The sequence below is a fragment of the Eretmochelys imbricata genome, chromosome 8 (assembly GCF_965152235.1).
Source record: "Eretmochelys imbricata isolate rEreImb1 chromosome 8, rEreImb1.hap1, whole genome shotgun sequence".
Taxonomy (NCBI): domain Eukaryota; kingdom Metazoa; phylum Chordata; order Testudines; family Cheloniidae; genus Eretmochelys; species Eretmochelys imbricata.
Genome location: NC_135579.1, coordinates 16,465,543 through 16,479,533, shown reverse-complemented (window position 1 = coordinate 16,479,533; position 13,991 = coordinate 16,465,543). Strand labels below are relative to the sequence as shown.

The following is a 13,991-nucleotide window of genomic DNA, read 5'->3' as shown; positions in this document are numbered from 1 at the left end:
CTAAGTAATGCAAACTTTGCTTGAGGTTTGAATTAATTAAAAAAAAAAAGTTTGCTTAACTTTGTGTTCACTTGGTCCTCGTCCTATGCCACCTGCTTTCAAACAGGGTCAGATGTACCAAAGGACCGTGATCAGGGCTAGAAGTCTGAATGACCCCACTGCCAGAGCAGAGATGTTCAGATAAGAATTTAAACAGAAGGCGTGAAACTTTTGGAAGCTCTTCCCTCCCATGGGTGACCTCCTCACATCCAGTAGATGGTACAGGTCTGCATGTACAAATCCCCTGGCTCCCTCAAAACTGAGCTGGTCATCGCTATGCACATTTCAATCAAATTTCGTTTCGGGGGTGGGGGGAAACTAGGGAAAGTATTCATTACATTTTTACCCTTTTCAGGCCTTTCTAGTTGTGAGCGTGTGCAGAAATTGCAGTCAATTCACAGTGCACGGAAACACAGCTGACCTACCTTAGCAGCACCAATTTGCTCCTTGCGGAATTTCTCCAGTGGAGTGATCAGGACCTCACCAGCATTCTCAATCTGATGAGATAAAGGCACAGATTATCATCATCTCTCCCGCATTGTCTACTCACACTTGCTTGGTTATTAACTGCTTTGTATCTGTCCAATTTAGGGTTAAGATCTTCAGGGCAGCGATCTTCCCTTCCTATGCATTTATACAAGGCAGAATTCACATTTCAATGAAAAGTGGTTTAAACCTGTCCAACGTCTAAAAAACAAAATGAAGAACCACTTTGTCTTTGATCAGAGGATCTCAAAATGCTTTGCAAACATTAACTCCCCTGTCAGAGACAGGGTCATCACCCCGCTTCACAAATGGATAAACTGAGGCACATAGAGGGGGGCGGTAATTTGCCCATCATATGGAGAAAAGTCATTGCAGAGTCAAGTATATGGTCAGTAGCAAAGCCAGAGTCTACAAATTCCAAAGCCCTAATTCATCTACTGACCAACACTTGTGACCTCTTAAATTCTTCCAGAGAAAGCTGCCCAGCTCACATTCCCAGCCAACCTACATCTCCTGTTGTCTAGGAATTCAGAAGCAAGACTGTTAAGCCATTTACCCTGGATGCTCCCCATTGTGCCGGTGCATAGCAGGGTACACCTTGCATGCACCAGGGTTACTCAGTTTAAAACACCAAATGTGAAAATGAAAGTAGTGAACGTTCTTTACAGCATAAAGCCAGCCAGGTGGAAAATCTGCAGATACAAGCGAGGACCCAATTTCCTTCCCAAAATAGAAAACCCACAGGTTATCGCACTGCTGGGAGGAACGAAACACATTGTATCTTAACCTAAAGCTGCTTCTGCACTTGGCGGCAGCAGAGACACCGCACTGAGAGTGAAAGCAAAAATGTACCAACAGCCTGAAAAGAATAATTGGGCCTGTGTTCCGTCAATGTGAGGCCTGTTAGATTAAGTCACAGCTCGTTGTGACTTGCTGCCCCCCGGCATACTGCCGAGACTCAGTCCCTAAGAATAAATATTCCCATTCTTTCAGGCATAAAACCCAGTAATCCTGGCTAGTTAGCTACACAGTGGCCCGTGGCCAAAACAGGCAAGAGGGACTCGCATAACAGCTTTGCACCCCACCCCTATAGAAGTCATGCAGCCAGCCCCTTCTCCCTCTAGTACATAGGTCAGGAGGAGTCATCACTGCATCCGTAATAGAACCTAATACCCATTTGAAAGTTGCCAAGACCTGGTGAAGGGACTCTGGTCAGCCCATTTCATGCCACAAGCCCACATCTCAAAATCAGTTCAATGCACCCACCAGTTTCAATTCACCACAGACCTCAGGCCGAGGTACCTAAAGCCCCGCTTTACTCTCCAGCCTATGTGAGCAGACGATAGGCGTCTCCCAACACCATAGTGACCCTGAACTCCTTGCCAACCCTCCCCTTTATCAAAGGATCATACAGAAGAAGGTTTAACTCAGAAGCCATAAGCCTCAAAGTCCATACCATGCGCATTCGCTCATCTTCGAGATTCCGGAGAACGGTGGCAAATTCTTGCAGGGATTTTGCTGAAAGAGACACACCAGCAGATTCAGTATATAAAATGGGCTGTAAAGTCTCTAAAGTTAAAGAAGTTTGGGCTACACATTTCCAGCAGTTAGTTACTCCTAACACAAAATACCAGGCAGTCGAGCTAGATCATGCCGTTACATCCTTACTTTATTAGCAGGTTGGCTGTTCATTAATATCTGCTAATAAGAGCAAAGAATTGGCTTTTGAATTTTGTTGGAATATATTCACGAGTAGCTGCATGCAGGTCTCTTCTGAACAAGTGCATGGAACTCCCTTGTGGCACAGCTATACTGTTAGTGGGATATGAAGCAATATTTGCAGCCTTGCATGTACAAGTCTGCTCCAGGTTCGAATTCATAGAATCATAGAATATCAGGGTTGGAAGGGAGCTCAAGAGGTCATCTAGTCCAACCCCCTGCTCAAAGCAGGACCAATCCCCAATTAAATCATCCCAGCCAGGGCTTTGTCAAGCCTGACCTTAAAAACTTCTAAGGAAGGAGATTCTACCACCTCCCTAGGTAACGCATTCCAGTGTTTCACCACCCTCCTAGTGAAAAAGTTTTTCCTAATATGCAACCTAAACCTCCCCCACTGCAACTTGAGACCATTACTCCTTGTCCTATCCTCTTCTACCACTGAGAATAGTCTAGAACCATCTTCTCTGGAACCACCTCTCAGGTAGTTGAAAGCAGCTATCAAATCCCCCCTCATTCTTCTCTTCTGCAGACTAAACAATCCCAGTTCCCTCAGCCTCTCCTCATAAATCATGTGTTCTAGACCCCTAATCATTTTTGTTGCCCTTCGCTGGACTCTCTCCAATTTATCCACATCCTTCCTGTAGTGTGGGGCCCAAAACTGGACACAATACTCCAGATGAGGCCTCACCAATGTCAAATAGAGGGGGACGATCACGTCCCTCGATCTGCTCGCTATGCCCCTACTTATACATCCCAAAATGCCATTGGCCTTCTTAGCAACAAGGGCACACTGCTGACTCATATCCAGCTTCTCGTCCACTGTCACCCCTAGGTCCTTTTCCGCACAACTGCTGCCTAGCCATTCGGTCCCTAGTCTGTAGCGGTGCATTGGGTTCTTCCGTCCTAAGTGCAGGACCCTGCACTTATCCTTATTGAACCTCATCAGATTTCTTTTGGCCCAATCCTCCAATTTGTCCAGGTCCCTCTGTATCCTATCCCTGCCCTCCAGCATATCTACCACTCCTCCTAGTTTAGTATCATCTGCAAATTTGCTGAGAGTGCAATCCACACCATCCTCCAGATCATTTATGAAGATATTGAACAAAACCGGCCCCAGGACCGACCCCTGGGGCACTCCACTTGACACCGGCTGCCAACTAGACATGGAGCCATTGATCACTACCCGTTGAGCCTGACAATCTAGCCAACTTTCTACCCACCTTATAGTGCATTCATCCAGCCCATACTTCTTTAACTTGCTGACAAGAATACTGTGGGAAACCGTGTCAAAAGCTTTGCTAAAGTCAAGAAACAATACATCCACTGCTTTCCCTTCATCTACAAAACCAGTAATCTCATCATAGAAGGCGATTAGATTAGTCAGGCATGACCTTCCCTTGGTGAATCCATGCTGACTGTTCCTGATCACTTTCCTCTCATGTAAGTGCTTCAGGATTTATTCTTTGAGACCTGCTCCATGATTTTTCTGGGGACTGAGGTGAGGCTGACTGGCCTGTAGTTCCCAGGATCCTCCTTCTTCCCTTTTTTAAAAATTGGCACTACATTAGCCTTTTTCCAGTCATCTGGGACTTCCCCCGTTCGCCACGAGTTTTCAAAGATAATGGCCAATGGCTCTGCAATCACAGCCGCCAATTCCTTTAGCATTTTATTGCACTTTGTTGCAAATTTATTTATTTTATGTCACCTGGAAAACCAATCAATTCAGATTTGTTTCTGTCCTTATATTTTAGTGACATACACACAAAGAGGAAATTCTGAACTGTGGACTTTTCCAGTGGTGCTGGAAAGCTGGTCTACCTGAGCAGAACCATGGTTGGGAGGAACAATATATACCAGCCTGGCTTTTCCCTACTATATCTTCCCAAAAACAACCCATAGGCCCTTAAATTAGGCTGCTAGACATGTACAGCCATGATCTGGCAAGTTTATTGTGCAATCCCCCACTCCCAGACCCTTGGGGATGGACTGGATGACTCAATAGCTCTTTTTCATCTCTATTATTGACAGTTAACCATAAAAAAAAACCAACCGATTTGTAAGAAGTGCAGCCACAAAACTATACTCCCAGCCCCAAAGAAAAAGAGATGTTGCATTAGTCTTGAAAGTGAGCTACCCAAAGGGCAATTCTTTATCCTCTGCTGGGTCTGTCTCACAGGGGATCTAGGGCATCTCACCTAGGATGTGAGGTATGACCAGTACACTTGGTCATCTCATCTGACAAGCCCTTTCACTGCCTAAGTGAGACTGGGGTTTGGTTAAAAAATAAATAAATAAAAAATCATCAATTTAAGTTCAGTTGAAATAGGACACTCTTACTAAAGATGAGACTTAAATCCAGTTTAGTTATATAGACTCCTGTTTGTGTGTAAAAAGCCTGACGGATCAACCTGGATAGGAGGGGGCTAATGGTGGTTAGCTAGGGAAAAACACCTAGAGGAGCTAGAACTAGAACTAGCTGCTCCTTTGCACTAAAGTAAAAGGCCATGTTTTGTTACCAGGATCACAACCTGAGGAATCCAACTGGATCCTCATCTCCTTCTGTTTGTCCAGATAGCAGTGGCCAGGCGTGCTTTTTTCAACACTGCTTAATAAGAAGGTTGCTTCTCTTTTGGATCAGGAACTTGCTATATTTAGCCATGCCTATGTCCCACCAGATTCACTGCTTTAAAATGGGAAGGGGCTAGTGACAGGGTATTGCCGATGAAAAGCCCTGGACTCTGGAACTCTCTTTCCCTGGGCTTGACAGAGCCAACTTCAGGGCAAACTGCAAGATTCCAATTTCGCTGGGCTTCACACAAAGGCTGGGTTAAAAGGGAGATATTGTTTCTGCAGGTTGGGAAGGAGTTTAGTGGGGCTTCTGGGTCCATTGATACTTCACATGTATTTCTATCACATGTCTATGCACCTCGCTTTCTGATTAGCTTGATCCAGAAATATCAAGAGAGATCCCTTTAACAAATGTAGCCTTTCCACTTACCTATGCATATTTCATCATCCGTTTCTGCATCTCCTATACATCGGAATTTAAACTCATTTAGGGAATCTGCAAACTTCCGCTTTGCTGAAGACAGATCTGTTGAGAAGTGGGGAGGGAGAGAGAAGGGGAAAAAATGAAAAATCAGAGGTATTAAAAAGTATGCAATAGTCAGCCATGTCACCTCGGCACTGACATATCTCCCCCAAGCTCAGCCTGCTTGCCTCGAGAGTACTTGATTGAGGTGCATAGACCCTGCCAACCAAGAGAGATTCCAGGGGTGAAATCCTGGCACCACTGATGACAGCGGGAGTTTTGTCATTGTCTTCTATGCGACCAGCATTTCACCCCACATGCTGAACGGAATTCTTCCCTCTGAATAAGTGCTAAACCAATGTCCCTGCACTGTAGTATAGGAGACATGAGTTTAAATATCCTGACCTGTTATCCTCAAGGATCCCACCGAACTCTGCAGAAGAGTATGAATGGTAGCCCAGCTGTCCCAGCTGAAGTCTAAATGGGTAATGAATCACATTCTGCCTCTTTTCTGCCATTAACTGGTACATGGTGTTCCCGCGCACTGTTCATCAGCTGCCCAATTCACCCCAGGCGACAACAGCATTTCAGTGGTGGGTGATGCGATTCCACTAGATAGCTTGCTAACCCTCCACATGACCTGTGGTTCTTTTGGTTGAAAGGAGCTGTCTAAGAAGTTAATAATACACCTGTTTATTACTTTACAATTCACAGCTTCTGTTCCCGATCCAAACCCCATTAAGTTACCACATACCACCTTGCATGTGGCAGGCTGTTTTCCAAAGCCCTTAAGTGTCTCAGGAGCACAATGCCAATTGGCTCTGGGTATGAACCGTGCTCCTGAGTCACGTAGAGGCTTTGGAAATCCCACCAGTCACCGGATCTAACTGTAAGATGATTTACTTTACTTCCTCACTCCTATTCCCCGATAGCTCCACCCAATTTCACAGAATTCAGTGACATTTCTTTCTCTCTCAACAAAAAGACGTTTCTCAACACCACTTTTAAAAAACTCGTAAGGCAGACAATACGGCAGCAAAAGAGGTGATCAATCCTTTCCAGTCAGTGAGTATAAATAGGAAGGAATAAGCCAACAAAACTCTCCCCAAACTTCAAGCGATAATTATCTTCAGTTTTTGGCTGAGGTGTTAGTCTTTATGTTATCTGAACTGACTATCCCCACTCTTATCATCACCGGGGGCAAGCCATTGCATGAACACCTAGGCCCTGATTCCCGCAAAGGTTTCAATGCAAGTGAAGTTACACCTTGCAGTGTATGCAGGCTCAGGCCACCTGAAGAGGGAAAAGAATTCTGTCACACACAATAAGCAAGATGATCGTCCTAGGAAAGTGAACATGTCATCCAGGCTCGGGAAAGGATCCAGCATCAGAAAGAAAGGTCAGTGAGCCAGCAAAACCTGCCAGTTATGACATGAATGGAAGGAAGGACAATCACTGCTTTGTGAAGGTCTTTTTACCTTCAGAAGGCAACAGAACGTCACTGTTCCATTCCATTTCAAGAAATGCATATTTGTGACCCACAGAGATCTCAAAAGGGACCATTTGTGCTTCTTTTGAGGGGGGAGGAGCAAAGTGCAAAGGGACTTTTGGAAGCTGTTCTGGTCATCAGGACAATTACCCACAAGCACATGGCTCAGCTGCCGGGAAGGGACATGGGAACAAAACGTTTACATTTTTTAAAAGGATACTCCCAAGACAAATGTCTTTTGCATAAAAGTCTCTTTACTTGTTACTAAAAATCGCCCAGCTCTTTACTGTCTCATCCTTTATGTGGTTGCTTTGCTTTTTGTGCTGCCACTTATACAGCAAAGCTAGAATGGCTCATGCTTTTGGACCTAAGTTACTTGGTCGCATCCCCTCAAGACCAAAAGAATGCATCTCAGAAATCGGTGCCTGTTTCCTCCTGATTTCAAATAGGTTTATCCGCTGAAGGATACTCAATGTCAAGCACAAAGTAGCCGTTTCCCCTCATCACATACAGCTTCCATTATCTACACACACCTTTCATCTCTTTATGTGCTGCTGCCACGCCATTCCCAGGCTCCACTTACTGGTCAAACTGGTTTTCCAGCCCCCTAAACATTGTGTCAGCAAAAAGTCCTGGCATCCCATTGCTTTTCTCTCTCCCCAATCCCCATAATTTACTTGGGACAATGGAGGAATCCAGCCTGCCCCTCGGAGTTCCAGGATCACTGCAGGAGGCTTTGGGGGGTGCACGTACAGTAGTTCATTTGTATTTTACAAAGCAGCCTTTTTGCTTCTCTGGGTTGTTTTGCTGGGGGGTTGGGGGATATTTTAAAAGGGAACTTTGGGGGAGGGCAGAGTGAAGGTGGTTTGTTCTTTTACTCTCTCAGAGTTTTGCTCCTGGACGATACAAAGCCCTCAGAAGAGCAGAGGGGCAGAGCATTCAGGGAGCACAAGAATGCAGCTGCAGCATTACATACCGTGGGCTGTATGGCCTCAAATCTTTCTTCAGGAATTGGGAAGCATAGTGTGTTGGGGTGAGGCCTCTCCAATTAACGCACTGCCAGGGAAGCATGGTCGTCAACCCACAAGTCCCTACCTAAGTTATCTGAAATGCTGCTTATATTAAGGGCCAATGTAGCGAACGGGTCAGGGGTGGTGCATGCAGGTGCAGGTGCATGTTATTTTTCCAGAAAATCGTTATTAAAAACCCCAATACGTGGAATGCTGAATTCTGGTTACGCTGAAGCCGACAATATTGGTTTATTGGGGGTGGGCGTGGTCACATAAACCCCCAGCCCACAAAGTGTTCTGACTGATTTGCAAAAAAAAAAAAAAAAAACAAACCACCTTCTGTTTCAGCATTTGATATACAGGAGAGGGAACTAAACTCTTGCTCGCTGCCGCAGGGCTGGTGAGCTTGTGAGGGTTCAGAGTTTAACTTGATCACTCAGGAGCTATGCCGACCTTCTGTTTGTGTAGCTAATAATAAAGAAATTGACGTTAAGTACACAAGGAGCCACTTCCTGTTTCCAAGCTCAATGCTGACCTTCGGGGCTCCTGGTTTTGTTTGCAGCATATTTTGCTGTACTCGTCGTCCCTTTAAGCACACCAGAGGCTTAATGACATCCTGACTATATTATGTGCTGCAGATTCCCCAGTCAAAACAGATTTACTACAACATCATTCACTCCCGCAGCTTTCTGGGCAGGATCCAAATGCCACATTCTGGCATGGAGAGGGGGAGTGGAGAGAAGCTGGTAAAAAAGCTGGCAATGAGCCAAGCACACACGGAGTCCAGCTCACACATTTCAGCCCATTTCAAACCAGTAGCATAAAACATGACTGAGAATAAACCAAGGTCAATCATATTAACGTTTCAACCGCATCCATTTCAGCATCAGTGTTTTGTACAAGAAACTGGGAGCCGGGACAATTGGGCTCTTTTCCTAGCTCTGCTGTAGCAATACAGGATCCATTGTGGTGATGGGCAACTGCACCACTTCTCCAAAAGCCCCCAGCCTGAGGACATCACCGGGATCCATTTCATCTCCATGGAACCGTGTGTGGTGAGAACACACAGCCTCCATGGCCAGCCATACACTGGTGGCACCTGTGTTCTCGCTCTTCTCATGGTCGCACCTAATGATGTCACAATGATGCCCTGGGGTCTACAGGAAACCAGCACCTGGATGAAAAACAGCTGCTTCAAAACTAAACCTAGGCAACGTTGAAGTTATGCTGCTCAGATGGGAGGAAAGCATTTAAGCATTAGCATGGATACCATCATCTCCTTCCCACTGAAGGCATCTGAGGATCATTTTGGTCAATGAGGGACAGTCTAGTCCGGTTAGGGTGATCATATTTCCCAAAGGGACACTGCCCAGGGCTGGCCTGAGCCCCTCCCTCCAGTTGCTCACCTGCCTGCCAGCCCCCACCTGGAGCTGGTCCCAGCTGCTTGCCCCCCACTTCCCTCGCCTCCCTGGCCCCAGTCGCTCGCCCAAGCCCTGCTATCCCCCCGCTCAAGGCTGTCGCTGGTCACTTGAACCATGCTGGCCGCTCCACTCCACACTGTTCCTCTACAGGGCACCCCACGTTTTTGACAAAAGTGAGCATTTGTCCCATTTGCTCTTGCCAACTGAGCCAGCTGACAAGAGCAAATGGGACAAATGCTCACTTTTGCCAAAAAAGTCAGGACAGCAGGGACGGGGCTTAAAAAAGGGACTGTCCTGGCCAAAATGGGACATATGGTCACCCTAGGTCCAGCTCGACTCCCTACCCTAAGACATACGGAATATTGCTACATAAAACTAATTTACCAGGAAAATCCTTCAGCATTATAGAAAACCACAATATAGACTAGATAGCTGGGGAAGTGGGAGACAAAAATTCAAAAAGGGACTTGTCCAAGGTCTTCCAGCATGTCATCAGCACAGCCAACCTTAGAGTTCAGGAGTTTCTGTGACTCCAAGCTCAAGATCATCCCTGAGTGTACTTCTGAATTCTGATGGGGTCGATACATTCACCTGTTATGTAGCAGCTGCACATGCTTGCCGTTCATAAGCAAATTTCTGAACCCCAACTAGCTACATGAACTATTTTAGGTGCAGATGTGTGGACCATTATAGTGAGGCTGGCTTAAGATCTGCACTCGGCTGCTCATTTCAAACATTCTTTGTGGTATAAGCTAAGCAGAAGTGCTTCAGAGCAAAGTGACAGCCTTCAAAGACCACGCCTGTCTTTTGCTACACTTCAACAGTCTCCCACAGTGCATTATAAATAGACAGAGGACAGGAGACAGATAATTTCCAGCACACAGAGATAAATGAAAATTGCTCACAGCTACTTGCTAAACCACACGATCAAATTACAAGGAATAAACCAGGCAGCTAAATTAAAGACAACCTGAATGTACCAAGGGCGCTGTGCAGATGAGGCTAGAAAGAGAGGGATAGGGATGAGACCATTTTGCATATCTCATCTATTACAAAAAAATGATTTAAGAACCATCTCATGTAAATAAAGACAAATGGGTTTTCTGTTCCCCTTTCTGTGTCAATACTTAAAACAGCATTGGCACGTTTAGGCTCCCAAAACACTGGTTTCCTAAAAACTAAACTTTTTAAAAACCTAAGATTAACAAGTGTTTCTGTCAGCATCTTTTTTTTAAAAAAATGTAATGAAAGCAATTTGCTCAATGTACAGGTCCCTTTGCATTGTTTACAACCCAAACATTGCAGCATTGTGATAGCACATGAGAGCCAGAAAGTGAAATTTACTAGTCTCCACCCCACAGAGTTGAAGATTAATAGAGAATGTAATCAGCAAACAGTGAAAAGAAAGATTTGATGTTTTAAAATGCTTTCCTTTTTAATAATTTATGGTGTTCTTAACAACAACATGCATTGTTGAGCTATGGTAGTGGCCCTGAAATGAAAAGTAATAGAAGAGGTGGCTGAAAGGCAGAAGAAATCAATTTTTTTTTTTAAATCTCAAAAGGCATGAAGGCTTCATCTCTTCTGGCAGATGCATAAGGATCCCTTAGCACTTGCTATATAAATTGGCCAAGGACACGGAGACAAACCTCAAAACATTTGGAGGCCAAGTTGATTTTGGTCTCTCAGTGTCACGGAAGGAAACCGTGAAATAATGTGTGTGTCTGAGCCAAACGGAGCCAGGTTGCTCTTCACCGCATCTTGGTAACTATTACCTAGCTCTGTATATAAACTGACACCTTGAATTCTCAGGGGCATGTCTGAATCATTGTCAATCTGTCTGAATCAGGCTTAGTCTGCACAAGTACACACACACACCCTGCCCACCCTTTCCCAGCCACCTCTCATACATAGGGCCCTACCAGATTCACGGTCCATTTTGGTCAATTCCACAGTCATAGGATTTTTTTTAAATCGTAAACTGCATGATTTCAGCTATTTAAATTGAAATTTCATAGTATTCTAATTGTAGGGGTCCTGACCCAAAAAGGAGTTGTGGGGGGGGGGTCGGGTTGCGGTACTGCTAACCTTACTTCTGTGCTGCTACTGACAACAGCTGCCTTCAGAGCTGGAGAGCGGTGGCTGCTGGCCAAAAGCCCAGCTCTGAAGGCAGAGCCACTGCCAGCAGCAGTGCAGAAGTAAGGATGGCATGGTACGGTATTGACACTTTTACTTCAGCACTGCTGCCTGCAAAGCTGGGCCCTCAGTCAGCAGCTGCCACTCTCCTGCCGCCCAGCTCTGAAGGCAACAGCAGAGACGTAAAGGTGGCATGGAATGGTATTGCCACCCTTACTTCTGCGCTGCTGCTGGCAGGGGACTGCCTTCAGAGCTGGGTGCCTGGCCAACAGCCACCGCTCCCTGGCCGCCCAGCTCCGAAGGCAGAGCAGAAGTAAGGATAGTAATACCGTGACCCCCCCCATAAAATAACCTTGTGACACCCCATTCCCAGTAACCTCTTTTGGGTAGGACCCTTAACTGGAGAAACTGGTCTTCCCTATACATTTATATAGGGTAAAAGCACACGAAAGACCAGATTTCACGGTCCATGACGCGTTTTTCATGGCCGTGAATTTGGTACAGCCCTACTCATACAATTTTACTTTGAGTTTTGCAGATGAACAAATTCAAAATCCCAGGGACGCTCAGTTGAAATTGCTGTGTTTTGCCTTGTATGGGGAGGCAGGGAGCAAAATCATGCATGACCACATAATTCCACATAAGTTTGACTCACACACAATGTTTGCAAGCCTTAGAGAACCTGGCTAGATCTTAATTTTTAAGTAAACCTGAAATTAGGCAAACATTACAAGCAGAGCCGGAAAAGCTTTTGTACTGGATCTATCATCTATGAACTGCATACTAACCCAAGTTCTCAGCCACCATTAGGTGGTGTCCTGTGACATGGCAGATAAAGTATGAAAGGAATGTATTTGATAACCACTCAAATAGATGTTACAAAGACAAGAGGACACCAGTGGATTCACAAGGGAGGAATTTGTATGTTTTTTTTTTACATGGGTTTGACAGAAAAGATATCAATAAAAAAATTTAGGAAGGAGACTAATGATACAGTCTGTTCAGGCACATTCAAGAATCCAGTTTTGTCAGTTTCCAGCAACCCTCATGAATAAATGTACTATTTGTGCATACTGCAAATTCTCTGCATTTAACCCCCTTGGGTACTGGATCCCCAAAATTCTGATGCATAACCAGAATAATGAAGCTTGTTTTGGAAGCAAAAATTCAAATACAGACACATTGTTATGTGGCACTTAAATAATATTTCAATGCCCCAGGCATTTATATTTCTAACTGCCTGTCTAATGCAATTTAAAAAAAAAAAAAAATCAAATCAAGAATGAGGTAAAACAGCCAGTATGGTCTCCTGCCACAAAATCCATTTGCTTAGTTTTGGTCAGTGTCTCGTACACTGGTAGAAAGGTGAAAAAAAAAAATAGAAAAAAGAAAAGGAGTACTTGTGGCACCTTAGAGACTAACCAATTTATTTGAGTATGAGCTTTCGTGAGCTACAGCTCACTCCTTTTCTTTTTGCGAATACAGACTAACACGGCTGTTACTCTGAAACCAAAAAAAGAGAATGAATAGTCAGACGTGCTCTCTCTGCCACCACCATTTCTGCTCCCTCTGTACTTCACCGAGCATTGTTACAATAATGGAACTAGGAAAGGGCAAGGTTGGGGAAAGAGATCAGATGGTGCATAATTGGTTTTAACCAGCAAAATGCCAAGGAAAAATGCCTGTGGATAGGATCTGAAGTGAAGGAGAGAAGAAGGATTTCCAGAGAGATGGGGAAACAGGTGAAAAATGTGACCAACTTCCAAGTAGGATGGGCAAAACTAAAAAAAGAGAACAGATCATAGAGGGAGGGGCAGGGCAGGTGAATATGGCCTCCAAGGGCCTTCAGAATGATTTGAGTACCAGGAATAAGAAATGAGAGATTTGATATCTGACCTCTTCAGTAACTACAAGGAGACTGGATCTTTTGAAAACCTTGGTAAAAGTCTTGGGCATAACAATTGTCATATCAGAAGAGAGTAAGGATTCTCCTAGTCCAGTATCTCTGAGCTCCCAATATCAGATGCTGCAAAGGAAGGTGAAAAAAACACCACAGGAAAAGTTTCTTCCTAATCAGTCTTAGCAGTTTGTGATAGGATTACACTTTATAAGGCACAAGCCAAATTAGAATAATTGTTGGAGTTATTTTTCATCTAACCCTCTTTAATATCATGTTAAGTTCTTGGCCTCAGTGATATCTCGTGGCAAGGAGTTCCACTGATAAAATTATGAATTGGGTTTTAAAAAAAACCCTCAGTTACCTCTTAAGTGTTGTTTTTTCATTTCATCATGCTCTCCTCATTCTGGTATTCTAAGAAAGGGTCAGGAAAAGATCCTAACTTCCCTTCTCCATACCACCCACTGTTTTACATAATTAAACCTGAAATAAGTAATTAGTAAGTTATTAGTAAGTAATAAGTAATTAGTAGTAAATAAGTAAGGGATTTTGCACCCTTGGATCAACATTTTGTTTAGATGAAAATGTTGTGACCAGCTGGTCAGAAAATGGACAACACTTGCTAGGAAAGTTTTCACTATCCCTACTCTCCCGGTTTTTCACTTAAATGAAATGTCAGTGAAAATGTTTCAACTAAGTCTAGAGCAATGACAGTGGAGTAGTTCATCTTGAAAGTCTAACCTGGAAGAAGTGAGAGGTAGCT

General features: G+C 44.4%; 1 protein-coding gene across 3 annotated transcripts in view; it reads right to left on the bottom strand.

Annotated features, from left to right (window-relative positions):
• The window catches only part of ARHGAP26 (Rho GTPase activating protein 26), a 317,439-nt gene that overhangs the window by 226,528 nt on the left and 76,920 nt on the right, over window positions 1–13,991 (bottom strand). For all 3 annotated transcript variants that reach the window (XR_013346871.1, XM_077824357.1, XM_077824358.1), the window contains 3 exons: window positions 5,243–5,338; window positions 1,982–2,043; window positions 465–536 (listed from right to left, as the gene is read on the bottom strand). Coding sequence is in view for 2 of the 3 variants with exons in the window: in XM_077824357.1 (XP_077680483.1) it covers window positions 465–536; window positions 1,982–2,043; window positions 5,243–5,338 (230 nt within the window). In the remaining variant the exon portion in view is untranslated. The remainder of the gene's footprint in view (window positions 1–464; window positions 537–1,981; window positions 2,044–5,242; window positions 5,339–13,991) is intronic.